The sequence below is a fragment of the Falco biarmicus genome, chromosome 2 (genome assembly GCF_023638135.1).
Source record: "Falco biarmicus isolate bFalBia1 chromosome 2, bFalBia1.pri, whole genome shotgun sequence".
NCBI lineage: Eukaryota > Metazoa > Chordata > Aves > Falconiformes > Falconidae > Falco > Falco biarmicus.
In genome coordinates, this window is record NC_079289.1 from 117,190,302 (window position 1) to 117,217,113 (window position 26,812).

The following is a 26,812-nucleotide window of genomic DNA, read 5'->3' on the forward strand; positions in this document are numbered from 1 at the left end:
AGATGCTGTGAACTACGGTGTCAGTTACACAATAGCGAAATACATGTAATTCAGGGTGAAAAAGACTGGCTGATGTTAAGGAACAAAAAGACAGACTACTGCCCCACAAAAAAAAAAAAAGTCCCAACTGGACGGCTGTTTTACTTCATGACCATCCAACAGCCTGCAACTCAGTTTTCTGGGAAAGGCTGGGAAACACTGTATTCCGATTCTGCGTTGCACTGCAGCCTCTATTTACCGCGGCCACGGAGACGAACGTCTCTACACACCAGACTGCCTTAGGAGGGGGCTGGGGAAGTTTGTCCCGGCATTCGAGCCTAGCAAGCGCAGAAAGCCAGAGAATAACGGGAGAAGGTGATGAAGCCCCGTCTATCTCTCAAAGGCAAAATCTGTCAGTGTTTGACCTTCAATTGTTTCAAGTTTTTTTTCTTTTTTATCTGCAAGCTAATTTTCCATTTCCATTTTTCCACATCCATGCTGTAGTTGCCGAGTACAGTAAATCTCTTTTTTTTTTTTATCTATAATCTCTTTTAATATCCTGTGCTCTCTTACCACACTGCAGTCCTCCCCTGTAATATATTGTCCATAAATTTTTCAAACGATATAAACTTTTAACAGCTATGGATGTGATTGAAATACAATGTTAACTATGTCGCTCCTACAAAAATATTCTATGGAGGTTCATGTTCGTTCTTTACATTTCAGTAACATCTGGGCCTTGCCAATTTAAGAACAGCAAGACAGTCTCCAAGTCATAAAAGACACAACACCAAATATTATCTTTTTTTCTGATTTCCTTGGATTTGTGATACACAGTTACTTGACCACAAAAGGAAATGCAAAAGTATTTTAAGCCAAATATAATTAAAACGCTAAAACTCAAAAACATGATGTGATTTCGTTGTGACAGCTGATACATTTATCAGCCATAAACATATCATGCGTGTGGCACACAGATTGCTTACCAGAAATGAAAACTAAAATTAAATACGGTTTTGTGGAGGAGCCCAGTGTTACACAAAAGGGCCAACAATCCTCAATATGCCAAGATAAAATGAAGTTATTTCTAAAACGATCCCACTCACCCACTGAAATGTTTAATTTTTGCTGCTTTGTTCAGCATTTTGTTGGGATAAATCCACAAAACTCAAACACTTGTATTTGCTGAACTGCAACTCTGCCCTTGGTCAACTCCAGCTAAGTTTACACCTACTCAAGTAGTGTGATACCTTTTGAATTTTGCAACTTATTTTTCACGTCCCCAGTTTCCAGGTGTCGTATTCCACTCTATGCAAACCCCCACAGTACACTCTGTATAATGCAGACTAACGATCACAATTTGTCACAGAAACTCCAATACGTGGATTTTGCTATAAGTTATGCTTTTGACAGATCTTTGGAAATACCTAAGGATATAGCTCAAACAAGAATTTTCTGCAAGTGCATGTCCAATATCCTACTAAATTAATTATTCTAGTTAAAGCATCCTTGAAGAGTGGTTTACTAGTTGATTTAAACAACAAAAATGCCTACCTGAAGCTCTTTACTGGTACTCAAAGTACTGTTTACAACCACCACCACAATAAAACATCATCTTGTAGTATAGAATGTGTCAAATGATACTAACAGCAGATTAAAGAACTTCTGCTCAAAATGACATTACAGAATTTGTGAAAATCAGGTCTAGGGAGTAAAGCAACAAAAGCTGCACAACTTATTTATCTCCAAATATCAAGATTCTGTATTTCTGAGACATGCTTAAGGATATAGTAAAAATCACAATTCAGAGTTTAAGAGCTCAGATGAAAACACCATACCTCAGTAATTTTAGTTCTTGTACCATTTGTATGATTTTAACTTTTATTTTACACTGCAGTAACTAGTACAAATCACAGTCAGGAAACAGAAAACTACTTTCTCATTAAAAATTACTTTCTAATTCACCATCTCATACACTCAAAAACCTTTAGTTTTTTATGTATTTTTTCTCTGCCAGTCACTGGCTGGTATGTTCTTTCTTGTTTTATTTACTTTTGTTCTTTCTTCAAAGAAAACACGGTAGTCAGACACACAGCAGCTATGTAATAAATACATTTTCTCTTTCTATTTATCACTAAATTACATAGACTACTAATTTCATTTCAGAAAACAGCAATACTTCATGTTAACCAGCCATGTGCCTATGCCTTAAAAAAAAGTATGGGGAGGGTGAAAGATGGTTCTTAGTAGTAAGAATTACCAAACCTGTAACAGTAGCCTGACATCAATAAGTATCAAACCAACAACAAAGCTTCATTAAGTTAGGATTCTAGCTGTTACTACACTTTCACCCACTTAGATTTAGTGATTGTCTGGGAAGAAAATGTGATTTCATTAACACCACTGTAAAATAAGCATTTATTCTGGTTATATAGTGATATAAAGTAGCATAAGAGCTGATCCTCTGAAATCAACACACTAATGCTACAGTAAAAGGTAGTAAAATTGAGATCACATTTGCACCTGAAGAATTTCCTATTAAAATTTAAATCAACAACAACAAAAATAATCACTGAAGCACACATGTGCACACATATTCCAAACTCTTCAGACACTATGATTATAGCTGCTATTGAAATTATGCTGCATCCCTGGAAAAGCTCATTGCAAATTACCTGTCAGTCACAGGCACATTCTGTTCTCACGACTCTCATGTCATAAATGGATTTACCTTAACGCCACTGGAAGACTCAAAGCTGTGAGTTCACAGAATGGTCAGTGAAACTAGTTCCATATATCAACCTTTGGTAAGACCAGAAACCAAATAAGAACCATTTTGTAGTATACAGAATAAATCCAGATTGCTGTTGAGTTGATGTCACATGCGAATTCAAGTTACGAGTATACAATAGCAACAGTTTCTTTTTTCCCCTCAAGAAACAGAGATGGATTACAACAACTTACTATCAGGATTTGATCAGGCTTGTGATACCCAACATCACTCGCTGTCTATTCAAATTAAGTTGCCATGATCAAATACTATGACTCTAAGCTTAAAAAAATTATTTTTTTCCCCCATTGCACACTATATTCTTACATCTCACTTGAAACTGTTACGTATTCTGAAATGCCCATTCTTTCTGGCAAGCAAGTCCGACCATTAAAGGATTTTATACAATATGTGAGTACTTTCCTTTATACTTCTGATAGATGCTATTATGTTTTTTCTGTTTCTCTATGAAAGCGATATTTAAGAGATATTTATATGGCTACTTCTTGCAGCCAGCCCTCAAAGCAGATCTGACTGACTGAGAGGAATACCCAAAAGCTCTGAATAGTTTCTACAACAGGTTTCCTGTGCCTACAAGCACCAAAGAGCCAGAGGTAATACAAAAAAATGACATTGAACTGAACGCTGTATTCATGTCTATATGGCAACTTCAATTCCAACGTTTATAAAATATACCCTATTTATGTGGTTTGATGACTACTTGAAACTATTCGGAGCCATGGAATGAAGGCAATAGGCCTAAGGGAGGTAGAGAATACAGAGCAAGTAACTGGTCCAAGGTAGAGGAATGTATCACCTAGACTTTAATTCTGCATAGCTTTTATACATACAGTCACCAGTAAGTCTTATTTTGTTACAAAGACTTCAGAAGCAAGGCATTTAATGAAGACTTAATTTCTCAAACGTGAGTCTGGAGCAAACTGGTCCAGGCCAAATCACCTCACGCCAGTGAAACCAAACAAGTCGCTCAAAACAGTGGGAGCCAGGTCAGAATGCTCGCTTCGCCTTCATAGCAATAAAAAAGTAGGAGTTAGAGTAATAAGGAATAATCTTTACTTTAAGAGCAATAAGAAATCAGTCAAAGTCTGGAATACAGATATCACATCGCACGTTGTCAATACAAGGCAGTACGAGATCAATGACTATCAAGTTAATTTCATATTCACTCTTGTACCATAAATCAGAAAGACTGTGCTATCAATACAATTATCTGGTCTATAGCCTTCATTTGTATTAAACCGAATTCTTTTAACACTTACTGCTTTCTCTGGGAATGGTAAGGTATTTTTTTTGTTTGTAGTTGGTGTTTTTTTGTGATTTCCAATAAAATAAAAAACTGATTTCCAAGACTAGACAGTGTTTCCCTCAGTTCACATTCACTGCACTTGGCTACTCTGACATACTAGCAGACTGTTTGCTCAGCATTAGAGGTTCTAGTGTAATAAATACTAGTTTATGAAAATGTACACGTACCTCATGTTCTTTTAAGAGTTCTTTTTAAAATTAGTTTGTATACACTAAAAAACCCACCAAAACACGGACGTGTTTGCATGATGAAAAGACAAGATCTGTATGGCAGACTGCCATGATAAAAACCCTCAATCTGTGAGATACTTTTGTGTTTAGTGCCATGTAATCCAGATAATTCAGTACAAAATTTTCAACTGAATGCCATAAGTTATAACTACGCTCCCAGAGTTGGGGGGTGGGATGTTACTGGTGTTTTTAAATTACCAGCAGCAGCTCATCTTCCAATGGGAAATTCCTAATGGGAAAGTAGAGTTAACACGTTGGCAGAGAACACCAAGCATCAAAAGGTCAGCTGATCAGCAAATACTTCCTAACAATGACTTTCCATCACGAAAACAATTCAAATAGCCTATCTCCCTGTTACCGATTCCATCAAATTACTGAAACATGTAGCACAGTCTCCCTAAAGCTTACCTGTATTTCCAGAGCTGAAAATTAAAATGCTGTACGTAAAGCTGCCCTCTGCCAGCTGCTGGCAGATGCCAGGAGTTTCTGTACTGGTGCCAGTCACAGGAATCAGCAGCTTGGAGGACAGCTTTTTATTTCACGCTTACACTACTAGACCAAGGGTATTTACAAACAGCACAAGTACTGTATCTTCTGACACAGCCCGTTGTGAGAGGAGAAGAAAATCTTCTTAAAAAGAATTCACCAGTTCTGCAAGTGCTGGCACCAGAGACCCCTGCTGAACGGTAACTGCGGTACCTGCTGGTACTCCCACCCTCACAACAAAGCACCATTTCATGCCACAGCTGAGAGGGATCCTTCACCAGCTTAGCACAAGAAACTAGGAACAAGCGCAGAAAGAGGGGGAGAAAAGAGAGAACTTAGATCTCCACGATGATCCTGAACGATACTTTTAACAAAGGGGTACATCATCCTCACGCACATCTGTCTGTGCACCGCAGATACCTGATAAAGTAAAAAGCTACAGAGAAGGAACTCCCACAGCACCCAAACATCAGCACCGCTTGTAAATTCCCTAGAAAGGCCAGCACCATGCCATCCAACCGCACACACACCTTCCCTACATACTCAGTTCTTGCCCTCCCCCTCCCCAGTTGATCGCTTCCTACATCCACAGGGAGCCCTCTGTCTCTGCTCCCAGCATCCTTTCCTACCTACAGTACAAGCCGCGTTGATGGAGCAAGAATGTTTCCCCAAAATTGCTGCTGGAACTCTTTGCATGACAAAATAGTGCAAGCTGACTCAAAAATGTCACGTCTATAGAAGTTTGAAACCTTAATCAGGGAAGTGAAATGGAGAAAGATAAATGGACAGACCAAAAAAAAAACAAAAAAAACCCAACAAAACAAAACCAAAAAAACACACAACAACAAAACCACTTACATCCAGAAGAACTCAAGCTGACATAAGGATGTGTGAGAACTAGGCTCACATTTACTAAGGGCTGTGACCTGCTGCTGAGATCTGAATTCATCTTCATACCACCAGGGTTTAAGAACACTCCTGAAGGGAGATGCTGTTACTTTTGACAGACAGAAGATGCTACCCATATGGGAAAAGGAGACATGGTATCTTCTACAATAACAAAATGTTTTCTATTTATTCCCTGCATCCACAGGAAAGCCTTCCCATATCTAAAACAAGAAGGAAACTTTAAAACTCCTTGAAGAAACCCAAAATAACAATTTTCCATAGCCAACTGGATTCAGTCAATTGCTGGCTGGACAGCTAGATATTTGTTATGCTGCACATACAAGCTCCGTGTCACATTCTGACATCCAGTTCTTTTACAACTGTGACCATATCATCTTTTTGTCTCGGTCAGAGTCAATTTGGGAAAAATTTAATTTTCACAATGTATACATGACAATTAACTACTTTCTTTTAGAGTTTTGTCTTCAGTGTTCTAGAAACAATATATCTGGGAAATTATGGCTGAAAGCACCTGAAAATTAATTCATTAAACTCATAACAAACCAAAACTGTCAAGACCCACACAGGTCACAGATAACAAGTACGTACTGTAAGGCCACAAAACAGGTGTGTGTGACTTTATAACCAAAAAAGAAAGGCTGCATGCAGTATTAAGTGTACTTAACTTTGCACAGTCATTTGTTTTACAACCGTTATCAAGCAAGAGTCAATGTGCGCATAGCTATAAAGCTATCTGCATTTGTGCGATCCTCATAGAAAACAAGACCGTGGGGAGCTTCAACTGTGTTCATAAAATTATAGGCATTGAACTATTAGAATTTTGCTTTATATTTTAACACTTTTGATCAGGATTCTGTATTCATTCTACCTGTCGAACCTTGCACACACACAAAAAAAACCCACCCACAAACAAACAACAAAAAAAAACCACCAAAAAAAAAAAAACCCAAAAAAAACCCCAACACTTTTTTCCCCGAGAGAATTCCCAGGAGCAAACCCAGTGTTTTGGAATAGCACAGAGGTCTCATAGTTGTTTTTTTAATTACTGTCTTCATCTAGCAACACAGAAAAGACAGACTTGAAGATACAGAGCAATGCCAAATGGTTTAAATCCACTGGTAACCTTTTAAAAGCAGCTTTTAAGTTTAAAAGTTGTTAAAACTTTTAAACTGTTAAACATCAGAGCTGATGGTAAATTTTTTCTTTATCAACTAAATAAAATTTTATCTGGATGACACAAGGGCAGTTACGATTTGGGGTAGGCATTACTCAACAGGATCCAGCTGCTGCTGCCTGCCTACCTTCTGGTCTCCCACTCCTACCCTCCACCACACCATTCTCATCCCACACAGGACCGGTAAAAGGATTCAGCAACTCGCCAGAGTAACACCCCAACGATACAACATGAAACTGTCTACACCTTTGGGCAGAATTGCAGCACGGGCTTTTCTCTCCAAGGGGCTCCCGGGAGGCAAAGGTGAGCAATGGGCTGCTCTCAGGGCAGCCCCTTGGAGAGAAAAGCCCGTGCTGCCACGGCAGACCACGGGGCATCAAGCAAACATGGACTCTCTTCTACTGGCTTAATAAACAGCAAGAAAAAATATTTAATCTGTAAGCCACACAGCTTTCACTCTCACTTTACCGCTTGCTCATACATAGCTATATATTTTGAAGAGTGCATCCTTCAATTTTCTTCCCTCTTCTTGAATTTCCTCTCTTTAGCTCCTCTTCTCCTTAGTTCCATCTCCTTCTCCACAACATTTGCTGTAGAGGTCTGTTACATTATCTACAGTTTTCCCCCATATCCATGTTCCTTTCAGTGCACAAAATGCCAAGTGTCACCAAAAAAAGCTAGTAATAAACCATTCCCACTTAACCCAGTATGATCTTCCTTGCATTATTCTTGGTTTATGCATTTTTAGAGATTTGTGGACATCAAAACAATTCTTTAATCTAATTTTGGTTTTATGCAAATTCCACGTTAATTTAATTACTCTGGGTTATTTCTAAGGTTCTTCACTTTTTCTTTTATTTTATTGGCCCATTCTCTCTCAGATAATATAATATATCTTTATTATTTATTTTGACCTTTTGCCATTCCTACTTTATTATCATTTTAATATTGTCATTAACCATTCCATAACCTTTCCAGTTGCCTAGTATACCACACACATTGTTCACATCAGCCAGCAGTGATTGCTTATTGCGCTTCTGTATTCATTCTCTCTTCACAACAAAGGCATTTATAGCTGGTTTGAACCAATGATTTCTCTTCAGACACTTATTTCACCTCTGTCCCTTCCAGCTGTGACTTTATCCCACTGAAAGTCTGGCAGAAAACGTGGTGCCAAAATATAACAGTTTATATTCATTCCAGTTCATCACACTTACAAAACACTACTCACGTTTAGGCTGACAGAAGTGGGGAAAAAGAAGAACCATCACACCATTAACTAATCTTTTTGCTACGTTCAGTGCAGGAACATTATTTGCACGAAGCTATATTTTACTCCTCAGTTACAATGTAAATACAACACAATTCCTATGTCTAAAATGGGTCCACAGGTAGGTTAACAACAACTTTAATACACTGTGGATCCTAGAGCTCTGTCCAGCCTTCACTTTGTCCAGTGATAGATTTGCTAAGATAAAAGTGATTCTGATTCTATCTCCTGCTAAGAATTTATGAAAATTTATCTGGATAACTCTTCCAGACACCCTTTACATCATTCTTCTTCTGTTTTTCTACATAAACCTTTCCAACTACTCCACACTGTTAAGAGCATTCAGGTGGGAAATAAATATCAGTGACGGTAAGGGTTCTGATGATCCTTGCTAGGAAGCAGAGACCACCTAACGTCATCTTGTCATCTAGTAGATCTAAGATAAAAAGGGTTGCATCATCTATATATATTAAGCAGCAGTTGATTACCTCCCACCCCCAAAAATTTACTTCTATATGACTTTCTGCTGTATCATTAATAGCAGATACCGCAGGAGTTGTTCTTGAATAATTTTGAAATACCGTTAATACTCAGTGCAATTTTTTTACTAGGATGCAAAATCAGATTTCATTGGAAAGCACAGTGAGCCCAAACATACTTTCCTAAGGCACTTCTCCCAAATGCAGAATCACATGCTTGATATTTTAATTGCTAGGAATATCAACATCAACTTTCAAACATACACATATTTCTAAGGGTTTTTTTTCTAAAGATTTTATCCACATATTACGGTTTCTGCAGTAAAACAGAGAGGTACATCCTCTGTGGGGTCATAACTATCACTTGCCATTGTATGTCACTTATCAAACTTTAGAAGCCCTCCAAAGTAAAAAAATAAAAAACAACTCACTAGAACAAGTAATTGCTATGTATGTGAGCACTAAGGAAGCCTGGCTTCATACAGATTTTTGTCTGGTGCTCTGGTGACTTTAGGTTTAGGGATGCGAAGCTTTTTCTGAATTATTTTCCCGAGTTGGACTTTTATGATGGCTGTCCTCCATTTAGATACTGCAGCGGTTAGTAACTACAGCTTGAGTAGGGCTACTCAACAGAAGACTAAGTCCTTCTTGCATGAAACATAGGAATTAGATTTGAGACCTATGCTGCCTGGCTCCCTGCAGTCAAATGTCACTGCAATCAGAGGAACAGCTTCCAAAAGTTCTTAGTGATGGATTAAAAATAACAGAATTTCTATCAGGATTACTAAGACATCTTTCCTCAATAGATCAAGTTAAACATGGCTGGATTCAATTCTAATATTGTAACTGTGCAAACTGCCATTATTTCTTTTTCAAATCCATATTATCATTACTTTTAGTAATAAAGATCCGTTTCAGAGATGCACACCAACACCGCAACCAAAGAACATCCTAGCACTGACCACACACCTTGCAGGGTCTTCCAGCCTTTGACAGATCACCAAATCAACTCAAGAATGCTTGTACCCTAAAAGAACAGCTGAGGTATAAGGCAATACAAATGACATTCTTCCAGAATACCCAACTTCAAGAACACACACAGTTAATTCTGTTCGATCCAGAGCAAAGCACTGGGGACTTTACTCCCATCCTACAGGGGCTTCAGGAGCCTCCAGGTCTGGCGCTCAACTATCGAGCAGACTCCCATGCAGCCAGTGGAATCCTGCTGTAGGTAACAAGAGGAAACAACCGGACCAAAACATTCATTGGGAAAAAACATGGAGAGGAAGATTGGTCTGTTCTTCCTGTAACGGTGAACGAGGGAAATGTAGCCATAAAGAGGTAAGCTAAATGGAATGCTATCACTCACAGTTTTGTTCTTCTCTTCCCCTTCCTTTTTGCCTTTTTTTTTTTTTTTGGTTGTTTCATAAAAACATTATTTTAAACAGAAACAAAAAAAAACAAAAAAAAAAGACAGAAATTATAAGCATGCTGTTTCTTGTCCATTTCCTAGGTCTTTCCTAGATGAGTATCTTTTGCTGAATTTGAACAGGCAAATAAAAGGAAAAGAACTCATAAGGTTTTAATTCAAAATCTCTATTTTACAGAAGAATGCAAAAGGAAGATTTGAATCTGTATGTTGAACTCAGTTTTTCTAAACAAGGCATAACCAAGGAGATAAAAACCAGTGCTGTAGTTACTAAGTGAACTTGATTTCTAAACAAAACACATTGCAAGGGGCCATGCCAAAACTTGTTTACATTTGGTCACAGCACTGCCTTTAACTCAACTAGTAAACCAGGTTAAACAAACCTACATCACATTTGACCGATATTTGTAAATACCTTTAACACACACCAGTTAAAACACATGTAGCTTTAAAAAGGTTCACTTCCAAACACATCAGAAAGAATGAATTACACATTTTATTTTTAACATAAAATAGGATGGCAGACCTAATCCTGCAAACTTTTGTACATCAGTCCTGCAAGAGTCTAAGGGCATACCTTTAGTTCAGATGAATTCAGCACTGGAGCAAGAAAGTATTTTCAAAAGGACGTAAACACAGATTGTATAGTTAATACAGGTTGTACATTTAATAACAGATTGCATTACGCTTTTACATCTTTCATTTGGAGACCTGCCAGTCTTCAGATTAAAACACAACTCCCAGTCAAGTAAAACTGTATTTTCTTTGCTCGGTCCTCAAAGTCACTACATTTCAACTTATTTAACACAAATTGCAGACTTTTCACTTTGTGTCTCTATTAATAGGGTGTAACTAAGTGAGCTCTGTGAGTTCAATGCTGCCCTCCACCTTCTCAATCGAGACATTGCACGAATGCAGTCACATGCAACAACTGAATTTGCAAGATGTAGCGTGCCACATACCTATTAGGTTTCCTAAAATCTTAAGAACACCAACGCTCAGCATTTACTTTATATTTCCAAAACGTTCTCCATTCTCTCAGTTTCTGCTTAGACTTCACTGATGATTACTTTAAGAGAAAATCACAACCTCTCCACAAGCTCAGAGGTGGGGTAGTCTGCAATCTGCACCCTGCTACAGCACAAGATAGTCAATGGTTTGTTCCAAGATTCGATAACTTTTCTCTGCCCTCCCAACCCCACCGTCTGTGCTTTAAAGCAAATATCTCTGTTTATTTACACCTGTACTTTGGAGATACCTCCAGTTAGTTCCCAGTCAAAAGACAAAAATTCAGGAGTCCTGTGATCCTGGCAAATCAGTCACGTATTAAAGGCAAAGTTTGCACCTGGGCTGCGCATTTATTTTGTGCACTACTTCACCACCCCTGCCTGTCCTACATCCACACAGTACTTTCCTACCGACCTTAGTAACATTCACCCCTCTGGATGTTTTCATTGTAAGAGGATGTTCTAATCTGAAAACCATTTACTTGGAGTGCATGCTGCCGAAATACAGTGCCATCAGGGGATGTGCGGCTCAGCTTCTCCTCTAAACATTTCTTTGGTCTAAAAACACTTCTGCATAAATGTTCTACAGTTCAAACATTTATTACCAGGTTTCAGAGATAAATTAAATTACCGCCATGGATACATGACAGTTTATTAATAAAAGTGTCACAAAAACATTAGTGAAAGTTAAACAGGTAACACAAGGATATGAGGGAACATAAACGCTCAAGTTCCAGTAGCAAAGTTTGCTTTGCCAGGTTACACATCCCGTAAGTTTGATGGAATGCATTGTACATTATGTATCAAGCCACACTGCCGGGAAGAAAATTAACTTCTGAAATTCTGGTTGGGATTTTAATTTTGCATTAAGTGAAAAGCAGAAAAGTGAGAATACTGTTTGTTTTAATTTCTGGGAAGTATTTACACGGAGGTTCACAAAGGCTGAGTTTTGAACAGATGACAGGCACAAATGTCATTGAATCAATCTCTGCCATATGAAGGCAGGAATCAGTCGCAGGGAAGCTAGGAGTTAACCCAAGCTTGCTCCTTCCTGAAGAAGCCAAAGGGTCCTGCCTTTCCTCTGGAACATGAAGGTTGTTGTGGCATTTTTATTCCCTACTGTCACACGGGAAAGAAGCTCCAAGTCTTCCAGATGGAAGACAACAGAAATAGCTCCACAAGCAGTTTAAATCTGGGTTGCTTTCTGAAGATTTCAATCTTGATTCTTCACTCGCCCTCACACCTGACACCTCTCTCCACACAGGCTTTGACTGTTTAATGTCATTCTAACCAGAGTTCTCATCTTCAGCTGCCGTTACCTCCTTATCCCTCTTTTTTTGTGTCCTGTTTACCCTCAGGAAACGTATTTGCCTTTTTTTTTTTTTTTTAAAAAAAAAAAAGAAAAAAAAAAGAAAACACTCAAATCCACAAAGCACTCCTGCTACCGAATCTTAAACAAATAAAATCTCTCCTTCAGGCAGAAAATATAAGCCTAAGATTTTTTGCTATTATGCAAAAAGCTCTCAAGATTGAAAAAGACCTTGAAAGCATTCAGATTCTAGACAAACATGTCTCCAATTACAAAAGCTTTCGGATAACAAGCTAGTATAGGACGAAACTTCTCATTTTTAGGAGCTGTGGAGAAGTAAACCATGCTATGCTGTTATCTTCTCTTTCCATGAAATCTCAGCTCTTCCAGAACCCATGTAGCTTTTACTTGTCAAATCCCTGGGTGGTAAAAAGAATGCAAAACAAAATATAATATAGCTTGTGAATTGTTTCTAGACTGAAACACTTGACCAGTTACAGATAAGGCACTTATGTTCTTACTTCATCCCATTCTTGGATTTTTTCTGCCATCCTGGCCGAGGTTTTCCACGTGTTTGTCTCGCCTAGTTAAGGGTGGCAATGAGCATGGCATCATACCTAGTAAGATTGCTCAAATCCAAGCCAGTCAGAGGACAGCAGCACATGATGTGAGGAAGCAGGGATCGTTCGGTCTTGTAAAAGGGAAAAGCTAAGGAACGGTCTGATTACAGACTGCAACAACTCGAAAGGGACTTAACGCAAACTCTCCTCCATAGTGGCAGATGGCATAAAGAGAAAACAGCCACAAACTGTGTCTTGAGAGATTCAGGTTAGGTACCAGACAGGACTCTGATCACTGGAAGCCTGTGCAGGGCTGAAACAGGCTGCCTGGAGGGGTTGTGACATCTCCATCCTCAGAGGCTTCCTAGACTCCGCTATGCACAACCATAGCTGCTGGCCTGATACAACATCAGGAATGGTCCTGCCCCGAGCAGGAGATCGGATGGGCTAGAAGGGCCTCCTGGTAAGTCTCCCAAACAACATTTTGTCATTTCTCTGATAATCTGCAGCTCGGAAACAGAGACACACTTCAGCATCAAACTAAAAAAAAAAATTCCAAGTGAAAAATAGATTCCGCTTTATGCCATCCCGCAGCCTGATCCATAACCAACACCGACATTATCAGCTGCTCCCATCCATCAGAACTTCTGGGCAACATCAGAAGCTTAAGCGAGTTAGTTCACCACAATTTTTTTGTCAATACCCATGAAGTCTAAACAGGTAGTAAATAAAGGATCGGTAAAAATTTTAAAAGTAAATCGGTATTTAAATTTTAAAATTTAATTTAAAAACTAGAGCAATTCCAGTTTCTTCCCCTGGAGTCTGAACTCCACCGCCCCGGAGGAAGCCGCTGGTGACCGCTCCTACCTGTGCAGCACCCAAACTGCACAGGGCTCAGCCGTACGGTGGCTAACGGGCACCAGCAATCATTCCGCGACTCTTAATTACCCTTCAGGGCCTCTGCAAGTCCAACAGCTGGGAATAAGGCTCTAATCTGGAAAATACCAAGGAATAGCAGTTCGGCAGGGAAAACCAGCACGCAGGTGCTGGGGCCAAATGTCACTGAGCAAGACTCCAGGGTAGTATGCGTAATGTGGGATTTACACACGGTGCCAAAAAAAAAAACCAACAAAAAAAAAAAACCAGCACACGCTCCAGGGAGCTCAGCCACCGATGGCAAGCACAACACGAGGGCCAAAAGTGCGTTTCGCCATGACGCCTTCCACTGCAAACCAAACCAGGCAGGCCAAGCACCGAGACACCCGGCCGCCTGCTACGTGCCGGAGCAAACCGGCGCGCCTGAGGGGAGCCACAGCCGCTGCCTCAGGGCCGTGGCGAGCCCTCGCCATGCGGGAGAGCCCTCGCCACGCGGGAGCCAAGAGGCGCCGGCCACCCGCCCGCGCCCCCGGCCACCAGCCCGCGGGCGGCCGCGCCGAAGGAACAGCGCCACCTGCCGAGCCGCCGGGCCGCGGGCAGGGGCCGTGCCCGCCGTGCGGTGCGGAACACCGGCACTGCGAGGAAGAGGAGGGCCGTGCCCGAAGCGCCCAGCGTCCCCCGGAGCGCTGCCCTGCCCTGCCCCCTCCTCCCCCAAAGGCAGCCCGTAGCCGCCCGCAATGGGGGAACACAGCGCAAGCCCCCCGCCGCCTGGCCGGGCTGTGAGGGGGGGACCCGGCCGGGGGGACGCGCCGCGCACCCCGCAGCGGGCAGCAGGGCCGGCCCCCGCCGGGGTCCCGGCTGAGGGGGTCCCGGGCTGAGGGGGGTCCCGGCTGAGGGCAGGAGGCGGCTCCCGCCCGGGTCTCGGCCCAGGTGCCCCCCGCCCCTGCACGCAGCCCCTCAGGGCCCTCCGGCCGCCGGGCCCGGCCTGGCGCAGGGCCGGGGAGGGCCGGGCCGGGCGGCGGGCCCGGGGCCGCGACCCCTGCCGCTGGGCTGGGGATGCCACTCTGGAGAGGTTGAAGTGTGTGAAATTAATTTCCTAATTAACAGAATACTCAGGCTCTTTTCACAAACGACTCGGAGAGGGCTGCTGTGTGTGTGTGTTAAGCAAATGCGGGTGACAAGAAACTGCATTCCGTGTCGCTAAAAACAGCATTAAAACCACCCGCGAATGAACCCTGCCCTTCATCGCCTACTGCCCAGCATCTTCTTTTAAAAGAAGAATTTCAAGTTGTAGAAATTGCTCTTCTCCATGGACAATCCTTTCACACCGAGTGTTTTCAGGCATCACAAAAAAATAAAAAATCCTGAAAAAATTGCCTACCAAAACTATCCAGACCATAAGAAATAATCCACAACCACAGCAAAGCTATCAGGCAAAAACATTTATGGGTATTTTTAACAGGAGCACTTTTCTTGTGGGCTTGATGTTGCAAAAACAGTCTCACCATCAACTGCAGCATGCCCCTGCGATACGCAGCGCTGCCTATCGCGACAGTGACCGTACGTACTCTGTTCTATTCTGGTTTAGGCAAATAAATTCAGCACAAAAGAAAAGCAAGTTATGAAGTGTTTCTTTACAAAGGGAGAAGCAGCTTGAGAGAACTAGTCGCAGACGGCCTGCCGCCGTGCTGAGGGAAACAGCTCTGCCCGTGGGGACAGCAATGCCATTCCCCAGCCTTGGAAGTTAAAAACTGGAAGCTGAAGTATCTGATATTCCAACTCTAAATAAGATCTTTATTTAACTCTTGGAATAGACGCCAGAACTTGTGTTTTTTGGTTGTTTTTTTTTATTTGAAACCACAGAAAACTGATACCTGACCTTCAGCAACCTATTACCAGTCAGTAAAACGTCTGATGAGGCTAATGAAATATGAGGCAGTTTTCCCTATTTTTCATTATAAAAGGAAATGGTACAAGGACATTGCACTTATTGTACATTTAGCTTTTTTGTTCTTACAATTTTTCAACAGAAATCTCATAATCTGACGGAACATGGTAAAAGTACTAGGTTTCCAAAGAAAGGGGGGAAAAGGGCTTTCTTTTTGTGATGATCATGGAACAGAAGTTAGCACACGTTTTACTTCAAGTTAAAAGCTGTTTGTAAAATGTACCAAAACACAGCACCATCATGATCATATTGGACTTTTCAAATGAATGCCATACAGACTACTGTTATCAAAACAACAAAAATAAGGCATATCACAGTGCTCCACATTTTAACAAGGCATTTCTTGTTGGTAACAATTCATCATGAGACAGGCATAAATACAATTCTCGAGTAAAGCACATGATTGCCATTTTTTTTTCAAACCATTTCCCCCATTTCTATTGTCAACTCCACCTGATTTTTTTTATTTAAACTTCCATTTTAAACACGTGCCTAATGCAAGCAGCTGAACATAGCGCACAGATGAAACACAAGTCAAAGCCCGCTAAAGTACACCAAAAGTACATTCTACCCTCGACTACTTGCATACTGCTCCTGAAAACATCAACAAAACTTTCATTTGGAAAGAAGTACTAAACAATGCTGTCATCAATTGAACAATATTCATAAAATTAAAATAATCACCTGGCATATCTCATTGCTAAATGGCATTATAGTGCTAAAAGCAATACCTATCAGAAAGGGTGAAAAAAGTACAGTACGAGTAACTTCATTTTTTGTCACGTTTGACTTCATGTAAAAAAAGCAGCCCCCACAGGCTGATTCAAGGCTCTGAGTGTGAAGAGATTTTAGTTCAAAAGAGGCAGATTTTTAAATGTCCCTCTCCAAAGCAAAGTCATTCACTTTAATAAAAAAATGCAAGTAGTTTTCTTCTAGTAGAAACAAAACAAGAAGTCTAACACTGAGAAACAGCACGTGCTTGGTTAAAGAAAACTGGAGGTGAAGGGAAGAACTTAGGAAAGGCGTAGTAAAAATGCTCTTGGTATTTATTACAGTCTCTTTCATTATTTTGAAAAAGAGGTGAATAAAACTAAACAAATGTACTTTCATTGCACCCCAAAAGCAAATATCATTGTGACACCAAAAAAAAAAAAAAAGGTGTATATTAACCACTTTCTCAATCAGCCATTCAGGGTAAGATGAAACAAAGTCTATGATTCACAAACCCAGAATCCCAAGTGGTTCGTTTGACTTTCAATCGCCAAAACAGTCTGCTTGCATTTCAGACCCGATACACAAGTCGTCAAAGGCAGGGTGACAGTAGGAAATATATGAACTTGTAAAGAGACCAGAGCTTAGGCAAAACATAGATAAATCTTGGTTGTAACAGGGTGCATTGTTTTAAGAAGTCCTAAGGAAATTCCACTGGTAATGAATAGGAAAAAGAAAGTGCATAATAGCATAACATGCCTGTTTTCATTTTGAAAAAAAAAGTACTTTTTTGTTTTACGAAGACAACTTTCAGTTTCAATCTTTTGTCTCATACTGATTGTTTGATATCATTTGTTTTACTTTGAAACTCATTTTTACAATCACCTGGTGATACTGGTAATACTCCCCACTTTAAATACAGTATCACTTGGAAGTTGACAAGATGAGTCTGGGGACTCAGACAAAAAAATGATGCAAACTAAGATGTCAATCAGTATCAAAAGAAAACTAGAATTAGGCTGTTTCACAAATTTTTCTATCTGTTGGCCAGTTTCAAGGGGGAGGGTTTTGACAGCTCAGCTGCCCTAAGATTCTGCACTGGTGTGAAAATAAGAGACGTGTAGAGAAGAGAAACTGTGTGTGCCCAGCTGAGGGGAAGACTGAAGCGTGACACCCAGAACCCACTGGCACTGAGGACCTACTGCAAAAAAAACTTCAGTCACAGGATACAATTAACCGCAAGACACAAAGCTGCAGGAAAACAAACCTCATTATTTCCACCGCTTGTGGAAAAACTTATAATCTTGAAAATATCTTCCATATAAACAGATGAACTTCCCGTTCACAGCAGCCTGGATACGCGATTCTTGAAAGCAGTTTGAGTGCACCTTAATCACAGGCAAAATGTAACTGCACAAGTTCTCCTCTACCTTCATCTAGTCACAAGGGATATCCAAACACTTATTTTAGTCATACTCTTCTGCAGTCACTGTGTTCATGATATCCTGGGGGGGAGCCCAAAATGTTTTTACGGTGCCACACATGAGCCGACTATTGAAACCAGAACAAACGCAGCCAGGGAGACTGCCACTGTCATGGGTGGGCAGTAATACAGTCTAACGTGACAAACTACTTTCAGGCCTTTGAAATATAAGAAAGGAGGCATTTTCCTCATTTTCAGTTGGATCTTTGGATTCTAACCCAATTTTGGTTGATGGAAAAAGGTCTCATTAATTGCAGTCACGCATGCTTTAGCCTTCCTAGCACAGCACTATTACAGAAGCAGGGAATGTTGCCCTTCTCTAATACTCACAAAACCAGTTTCCATTACTGAGACGATCAGCTTGCTTTGTTCAAATGATCACGGGAGCGATCACTAAGAAAAAAAGCAAAGTTATTTACACCAGGTTTTCAAAGCATTTCAAGTGTACAGGTGGCAGCTCAAATATGTGCCCAAAAGTTTAAGTTACTGAGCCTAGCCAGCTCTCAAAGAAGTCAGATGTTTCTGAAGAAATTCAGGGACCTAGAAAGCTCTCACAATCAAAGATAATGTCTTTATTTCCCAAATGGCGTTTTAAAGTTCTGCCCACAGTTTACTAACTTTGATCACGTACAGAACATGCTGTGGTTGGGATTTTTGTTGGGTTTTTTGGCTTGGTTTGGGGTTGTTTTTTTTTTACAATTATCTATTACATGACAGTAATAAATGCCAGAGCACTCTTTTCTCTAGTTACAAGCAAAACAAGATAAGCATGATTTCTCTTAATTTTCTACAAACTACCTAAAAGAAATAGCGCCCAAAAGTTTCAAGTCCACAAATATAAGTAGTAAGCATGTAAAGATCAAGTCACAAGTTGGGTGACTGCAAAACAACGTACTGCGATTATGACACAATTTATTTATTTCTTTCCCTCAAAATTCCCAAAGATTGCGAAGCAGGAGTCAAATTAGATACATCTCTTACTAAAAAAATTACGCTGAAACCAATACAACTACTCACATGAATATGCAGAGCGGGATTTAGGCTGTACTCTTTTTGTCCTGTATGAATTATCCATCGCATTTCTATTGTATATTATTAAAGTGACTTGCTTTTTTATCCTCCCAACCCCCACATCTGTGCTGCTGTAATTTATGTGAATTGCAGTTAATGATCACTTGCGTTATGCTTAATCAGCATATCAATAATATACTCTGCACAGACTAAGTAGCTCTTCTTTCTTTCCCCTTTAATGAAACCTATAGAAATGGAACTGGTATTTGACTGATTGGCATTACAAAAAGGTTGCCTAGGCAGGTGCTGGGGATGGTAGTACAGGATACAGGCCTTGTGGCTGCTGCCAATCATGCTCCAGCATCAGCAAAGCCCGCTATTATATTTTTTAATTCTGTTGCCTTGCTATCTAGAGGGGCCGATGTTTTGTACTTAGGGGATTTTAATGAGCTTGACCAGATTCAGTGTTACTGGCGCCGAGGCTGTGGCTGTGTGGGATCATTCAAGGAGAGATCACATTCTTACAGGGTGATATTATTAACCATGGTCTAATACACTGCCATTAGAGTGTTCTTACGTGGGACACAGAAATCTTGGAACACAAATGAGCTATAAATCTTAACATGAATATTCAGGAATTTCTGGAAAGCTGTTATTATACGTGCCCAAGTCAAGGCAGACTTAACAGAAGAAAGAACCGCTGAATGCTGAAAATGACAGCCAATCCATTTGGGTCATTTTGCCAGAAAATCAATCAATATCAGGTATCGATAAGACAAAATTATTAACCTCTTAAGAGGTTTATTAAACACATTGGCTAAATTATTTTTAAAAATTTGGTAAGTCACCGGCCTCAGCATACTGACATTTATGGCTTCAGATGAGAACACTGCTACATGCCGGAGAAGAACTGGCACACCACCAATACTCTCATTCGTGAATCACAGCCTCAAGTGTAGCTCTATTAGCTTTACCTTGTAAATCACCACTATGCTATTAGCAATCTTTCAATATGATGTGACATCTTTATTATAATGTTTTTCCACTAAAGTTTAAGTTCATATTTTAGTTAGCTCAGGGACAGATGCAGCCATATTTACCAGGTTTAATTAATTGACTATAAATAAAGGGCTGTAAAAAGAAGGCATCACTTTCACATGATGTTCAAGTTGTCATCATTTTACAGCAAAATGCCAATTCAGATAGGATAAATGTTACTATTTCTATACTTTATATTCATGTTTCACTATGTAAGCTTAAAATTTCACAGTATTTTGAAGGCTACAGTTCAGAGTCTCAGTTCTCTTACAAAAACACTCACAGTACATGATCTACATTAATTTACACTACCATGCAATTTTTAATTAAGAATTTCATTAACTTGTAAGAACATCAGTACAATTCCATGATTTACTTTGGCTTCAGTATCTGTGGATACTACAGTAAATAGGAACAGCACGCACAGACACACACAAACAAGTTGTGCTGGATTTACCTGACAAAAACTTGCAGAAGCTAATAAAATTGCTTTGGGAGATTTGGGGGCCCTTTTTGGTGGGGTAATGTAGCACATCTGTTTTTCTTATAGCCCCCAAGATACCCTGCATCATTCCCTACCAACTGCTTTAGGAATCCAAGGCAAGAGAGACACAGCTGCAGGGAGCAGAACAGCAGATCTGCACAGCTGCAAGGAGATGAACAGAGCAGAAGAGTAAAGCAGAGGAGGGCACAGCAGATGGGAAGGAAAAAAAAAAAAAAAGCTTTGCAGAAAAAAAAAAAAGAAAAGAAAAAATGCAAGTGAAGACAAAAAACCTGGTGAGCTAGAAATTGCTGGAGAGTTCCCTCTTGGACATCCTGTTTATAGAGGTCTCTTATTGGGAAAAGTCAGCGGGAACCACACTAGAAAGAAACATGAACCCTCTTCCCACTTCTTCCCCATGAGAATGGAACGATTTGCTCAGAAACACAGAAAAAGATCCATGTGTAAACTAAAAAAAAAAAAGAAAAACAATCAAAAAAACCCCACCAAAACCAAGCCTTAATCCTTAAATACTGCTGAACACCTGCATAACACTTAATATCAAGAAAGCACTACTTAATATTAACAACTGAATCCTGTAAGGCAGAGATGCAAAAGTATTGTTACCACTGATCTCTGTAAAAGCGATAAAGGTGAAGTTCCACCTTGCCCAAAGGCACAGAAGAGTCAAGAATCGGACGTTCATGATCCTACAAACTACCAGGCAGACACCTGCCAACGCTGAGAATTCAGGACACCATTGGTATGGGAAAAGGACAGTTGCTGGACTCTTAGCTAGCAACTCCACCCTCATCAAAACTACAGTTTTGATTCCCCAAGGAGTTGCAGCGGCAGTGCTCTCTGGCAGAGGTTTACTCATTGGGTTGAAGACACAGGCAGAGACACGCATGAAAACTTCTAGAAATTGTAATCCTAACAGTAGAAAACCAAAATAAGTCTGCCACAGAGGAAGGAAGGAAAAGCACCTTAAGGGCAGGCACAAGTGAGAGGACAGCAAGAGAAGGAGCCACAGGTCTCCAAGTGCCTTCTGGCAGCAGACCCGATGGCACAGCGGCTCTGAGGGCCAGGGAAGCGCCAGGGCTTCAGCCTGCCCAGTGTTCTGGGTGGGTTTGTTTGCGGGGACAGGATGCAGGAGTGCAAGTTTCTCCTTGCACATCTGTGCTGTGCAGTGTCAAAAGAGAGTAATGGCTTGTTCTGGCACACACACACACATTCCACAGAGACAAGAAGTCGGGGAGCGACCAGATATCAGCACCACACACAGCCGTGCACTGATGTTAAGTCATCAACCATTTTCAAGAGACTGGTGGCAAATGCCATCTCAAAACTGATGGAGTCAGCAACTTTAAAAGCACAGGTGCTCTTAACTGCATTTCTACTTCTCCAAATAGAATGTTTAGTTTCATTAGATCTGGATGCAAGGTAAACAAAAAACAAAAAAACCCCACAACCCTCAAGAACATTATTTAACCATTTCTTTAGCAATATTTTAACTCCTAAGTAACAGTAGTTGAACAATTCAGCACAAAATTTGTAAGTACTGCTTACGTCTACACATTTTTCACCTTCCACTACTTCCATCTGAATAAATTAGCAAGTAATACCACAAAACAGTCCCATGATATCTTTTAAAAATACACATTGCAACAAAAGAAGGAAAGTCACTAAACAGGACTATTTTTGTTTATTTGTTTCATGCACCTTTTGCTTTCATTTTCTCCAATAAAACTGAACTCTTCCTAGGGATTATATGCAGTGCCACGTACGTTCTAAGGAGAAGGCACCAGAGCTATATAAGCTATATATTGCAAGTGTAGAGCAGACCATTTTTGAAGCTCCAAAGAACCGGCGCTATTGCACGGTGTCCTCTGAAGAGGAAAAAATGGTTAAATAGCACATTGGTCTGTAGCAGCACTTTTCCATTTCACAGTCTAGTGAACTCACCCCATGTGATGGGTAGGAGATCCAGCCCAGCTCCCCTTGAATTGTTTTTGAATCCAGCAGATTAACTACAAAAGAAGACAAAATGAAGAGGAATGAGTTTCATTTGCCTCTGTCCAGTTAACCTCAGTTACCCGTACCGAAAAATGTGTTTATTTGGGGACCTTGCGAGCAGTTGATTTGTTCAGGTGGCCTGGCAGCTAGCTACAAAGAAGAAAGAGACAGACAAATGAAAAGGATCATCTTGTTTATCTTAAAACACGGTATGAACAGCGGATGGGGGAACTTTTCAAAACAAGAAAAGTGACAAAAAACAAACAGTGGACGGCTGGCCAAATTAATTACAGCAGGGGGTGGGAACAGAGCGCTTCCATCAGCTGCACAAACTACAGCGTTTTCCCCTTGGATGCCTGAAATTTGGGTCAATGCATCTAACTACATAGGTGAGATCTGAATATTTTAATCATTATTTGATTAAAGGCCTGTATTTGGCATATATAATTTTCTCAGAATACAGGAATAAATAATGAATGCTGATTAAAGTCTTTCCTGCAGTGCTTGCTTCCTTCTGATCAGATTTGTTCTCAAATTGTCTTGCAGTAGTGTTTCCTAAATGTCATGTGTAACACATTAGATACAAAAGTAATTATTTACAATGTTACAAGTTCAGACAAAGCTAGTTTTAAAGAGAGCCATCAAATCATTGCTAATCTTGCTATTATTTTTTCTTTTGAAAGGCATACAACAATTTTCAGAGTAAGAAGGACGATTTTATTTGTAAACAGTGCGACACAGACATTTTCCAGTCAAACAAACCACAGTGGGTTTTATACCCATTTTAAAACATGACAGGTATTTAAAAATCAATAAACAAATACAAATGAAAGGATATACCTCTTTGGTATTTATTCATTTGCTTTTTACAAGCACCAAAATAAATTCTGTCCCTTGCCCTGGCCGTACAGTTTCCAAGTGCTTCATCACAAAGTTCCCTACATAAACATTTCTTTCTTAACATGAAGTAGAACAAGGTGAATTGATACAAAGTATCATACAAAAAAAATAAACAGGCTCTCTATAGATACAAACTACCACAACATCACCACCCTCTCCCAGCTGCACCAATCTCTGCACCATCAATATTTATTAGCTGCAGTTTGGGCTTCTGCCCCAACCACTTTTTTTTTTCCCCCCTTCAATATGGAAATTACTGACAATAAGAAAAGAAATAAAATTCCCTTGCATATGATGAGATTTAACACCTCTGTTATAGGTGGCCACTGTAGCAATCTGAGCCACTGCAGCTCCTGGGGTTGTCACTGCTCCCAGAGCAAACGGTCTGGGTACCCGTGCTCCAAGAAAGTAAAAGAATGGGACTAAGAAGGGGAAAAACGAGGGAAATTAATTATCTAGGAATCTGCTAAGTTATTTGTATTATTTCCTCATTCTCCTGTTAATTGCCATTTAATTTTGGACATCACTTACAAAATAAGAGCTATGAAAGCATTATTTTTTCCTGTTATTGGGATGTACGGGAGGAGACGTGGTAGGGAAAACCAAGCACACAGTATCAGAAATCAGGCCATGTTATAAACAACCACCAATAGACACATTTGTGTGCAACTGCATTTGTGCCGTGTATGTGTACATACGCAGTGCGATACCACCACGAATGTGCTGCTCTGCCACCTACGTGAGGAAAAACGTTTCCCCCCGCAGTTATACACCCCTTTAAAAGAAAACAGAGGTGTTTTGAACTTTTCCCTACATCAATAAATAAAAATATCTTTACCAATCTTAGGGAAAGAACATAATGCAGTATTCTACATTTCTTAGCTCTGGGTTTATCAATAATTAAATTCTCAATCAGCTACACAAAGAAAAATCAGTCAGCCCTTTACTGAGTGCACAGGGCCCTAGGCAGGCTATTCTGAAGCAAGGTTTTCATCTATAAAAAGGAAACACTAACAAAAATACTAAAGGAAAAAGTGCACGTCTTGCTTTTGCGACTACACATTCCCACAGATGATGAATCTCCTGGGAGAAGACAGATATGTCTGTTGCAATACATGGTGGTGAAGGAAGTATGGCTTTTGAGGTAAGTTACTTGGCAGTAAGTTACTAAGGCAAATCACTCAGGAGTAAGCTTAAGTAAAAGATCTATTCTTTAAGAACGAGCTTCTTGAAAGCACAATTGCAGCCACTCTGAAATTTATGAATTCACCCCAAATTCATCAGTCTCATCTGGGAAAAATAAACGGGCAACAGACACAGGACCTGGTGGTACTTTCCCTCCCTGGACCTGCCAAGCAGCCCAGCAGTTACAGCGTGCCCCCGCGGTGCAGGGCAGCCTTCAGCATCACCGTCCCCATCTCTCCGTGCCACCACCATGACAGTCAGCTCCCTACTGCACACTTACCAGGTTACCCACTACTTCTAGAAGAAGCACTCACAGGCATTGCAATAGAGCGGGGGGGGGGGGGGGGGGGAGGCAATTAAATATTCAGCCCAAGCCACGCGTGCCCCAGGACACCCATGGGGCAACATGTGCTGCAATCAACTGGGATCAAATCTACCACAGCAAGAATATTTTTTTCAACCTCTCTCCTTCATTCCACCCACCTTATCTTCCTCACCTCCTGCAAACTGGCACCACTAGGCAAATGGCTTTTCCATGCTCATATACATTTCACTACGTTTTAGAAATCCAAAGGGGAAGTTTCAACACTGACTACAGTAGGCTTACACTTCAGATGCAAATCAGAGAATGCAAGCAGGTACCTAAAAAGAGTGGTATGAATGCTCCCATTAGTGACCAAATAAATAAATCAATCAAAGCAAAGCTATGTTCCAGGCTTGTCACTTTATTAAGAAAGTAGTTTTGTGCTACACTTTTTTATATGCTTTCATACTGCCCAGTTTTCGACTTCCTCCGTTTTCATTTGTGCAAGAATGAACAAAGCATGTCATGTCAAGTAAGTATTCAATATCTAGCAAAGCAAGTTCCAAAAACCTTCAGTTCCTTCACCTGTCTAGCCACATGGTCCTCAGTGATAATAAAGCCCGCCCCCTCCCCCTCCCCCCCCCCTTTTTATTTTGGGGGGGGGGGTGGGGTGCGGGGGGGAGAGGGGAATACCAAGAAATAAAAGACCAGGGGAGGGAAAAAAAAAAAAACCCACACAGAAAGAAAATATAATACTGACCCTCTAGATAACTGTCACTTTGCCTGGATGCCTTCACCCTTTGTTTAGTAAGAATTATATTACAGGCAAGCAGAAACACAGAGCAGACTGCCCGAGTGCTGCAACTGTTTAGAACCCAACTGAAGCTCATACATACAGTACCTTCTCTCTACTAAAAAACTGGAGGAGAAAAAAACTAACACTTTTCACCAAAAGTGTACTTGTTTTTTAATAGTATCTAAAATGCAAAGCCTGTTTCCTTTCAGGTAGTCACCTGAAAAAAGCACCTCCCTCTCCCTAAAAAAAAGCTTCTATGACACTCGTTTTCCCTGTGACTTCCAGAGAGCACTGCACACCTCCACAGAGAGCAAACAACTCATACAGAACTTACAGGCTGCCATGATAATGGTCCCAGACAAAATCAACAGGGAAGGCTGGGGTTATGTTTTGTCATTGTACGTCCTAACATTACACATTAATCTGGAAACTGAAGGAGAAAATGGCATTTCCCTACACAAAAGACTGAAGAAATACGTAAAAAACAGATTAGATAGTTGTCTGAATTTTTTTGCATGGATTTGCAGCAGTAGAGAGTAAAAAATAAAACTTTACACAAGCCCATGATTCATATAGCGACTCATTCCAACTGTTTTCAACCCTGATATATCTTCTAGCATGGCAAAAGGCAACACTTGGTCACAAAACTGGCCTGACCAATTCATGAAGTGTATCACAAAGATATATTCAGTCAGATCAGCAGCAGACATATCTCTGTGTGACCCTCGTGTTTTTCCACATACAATTAAAGTGAGATGAAAGCCAACACTTAAATGTACTACGAATACCTATAGCCAGGTATTTACCAGATGAAAGAGGGAACTGAAGAGCAGAGAGCTCTAACCTCTCTCGTGCCACTGTCCCATGCAAGGTGCATGCCTCCAGCTGCACGAGCATGAAGGGAATTATACAACTTAAGAAAAAGCAAAAACAAAAAAAAGAGGTCAAGCTATTTTGTGCGGCAATATATTTTCTTTCGTTGCAAGCATAACTAGCAGGTACCAGAGCACCTGGCCCAGCGAAGAGCATTGGTTGTGCAAGGCATCGTAACCACAGGTCAGATACGGTCCTGACTTGGGAGGCTGAGTACCCACAGCTCCCACCTTCTTAAATGAGGTACTGAGGAACACAAGA

The 26,812-nt window shown here is 40.5% G+C and overlaps 1 protein-coding gene across 2 annotated transcripts in view; it reads right to left on the reverse strand.

Moving 5' to 3' along the window:
* Nucleotides 1–26,812, reverse strand: part of EPHA3 (EPH receptor A3) — a 231,283-nt gene that overhangs the window by 190,231 nt on the left and 14,240 nt on the right. For both annotated transcript variants that reach the window (XM_056329548.1, XM_056329547.1), the window contains exon 2: nucleotides 22,443–22,507. In XM_056329548.1, the coding sequence (XP_056185523.1) occupies nucleotides 22,443–22,507 (65 nt within the window). The remainder of the gene's footprint in view (nucleotides 1–22,442; nucleotides 22,508–26,812) is intronic.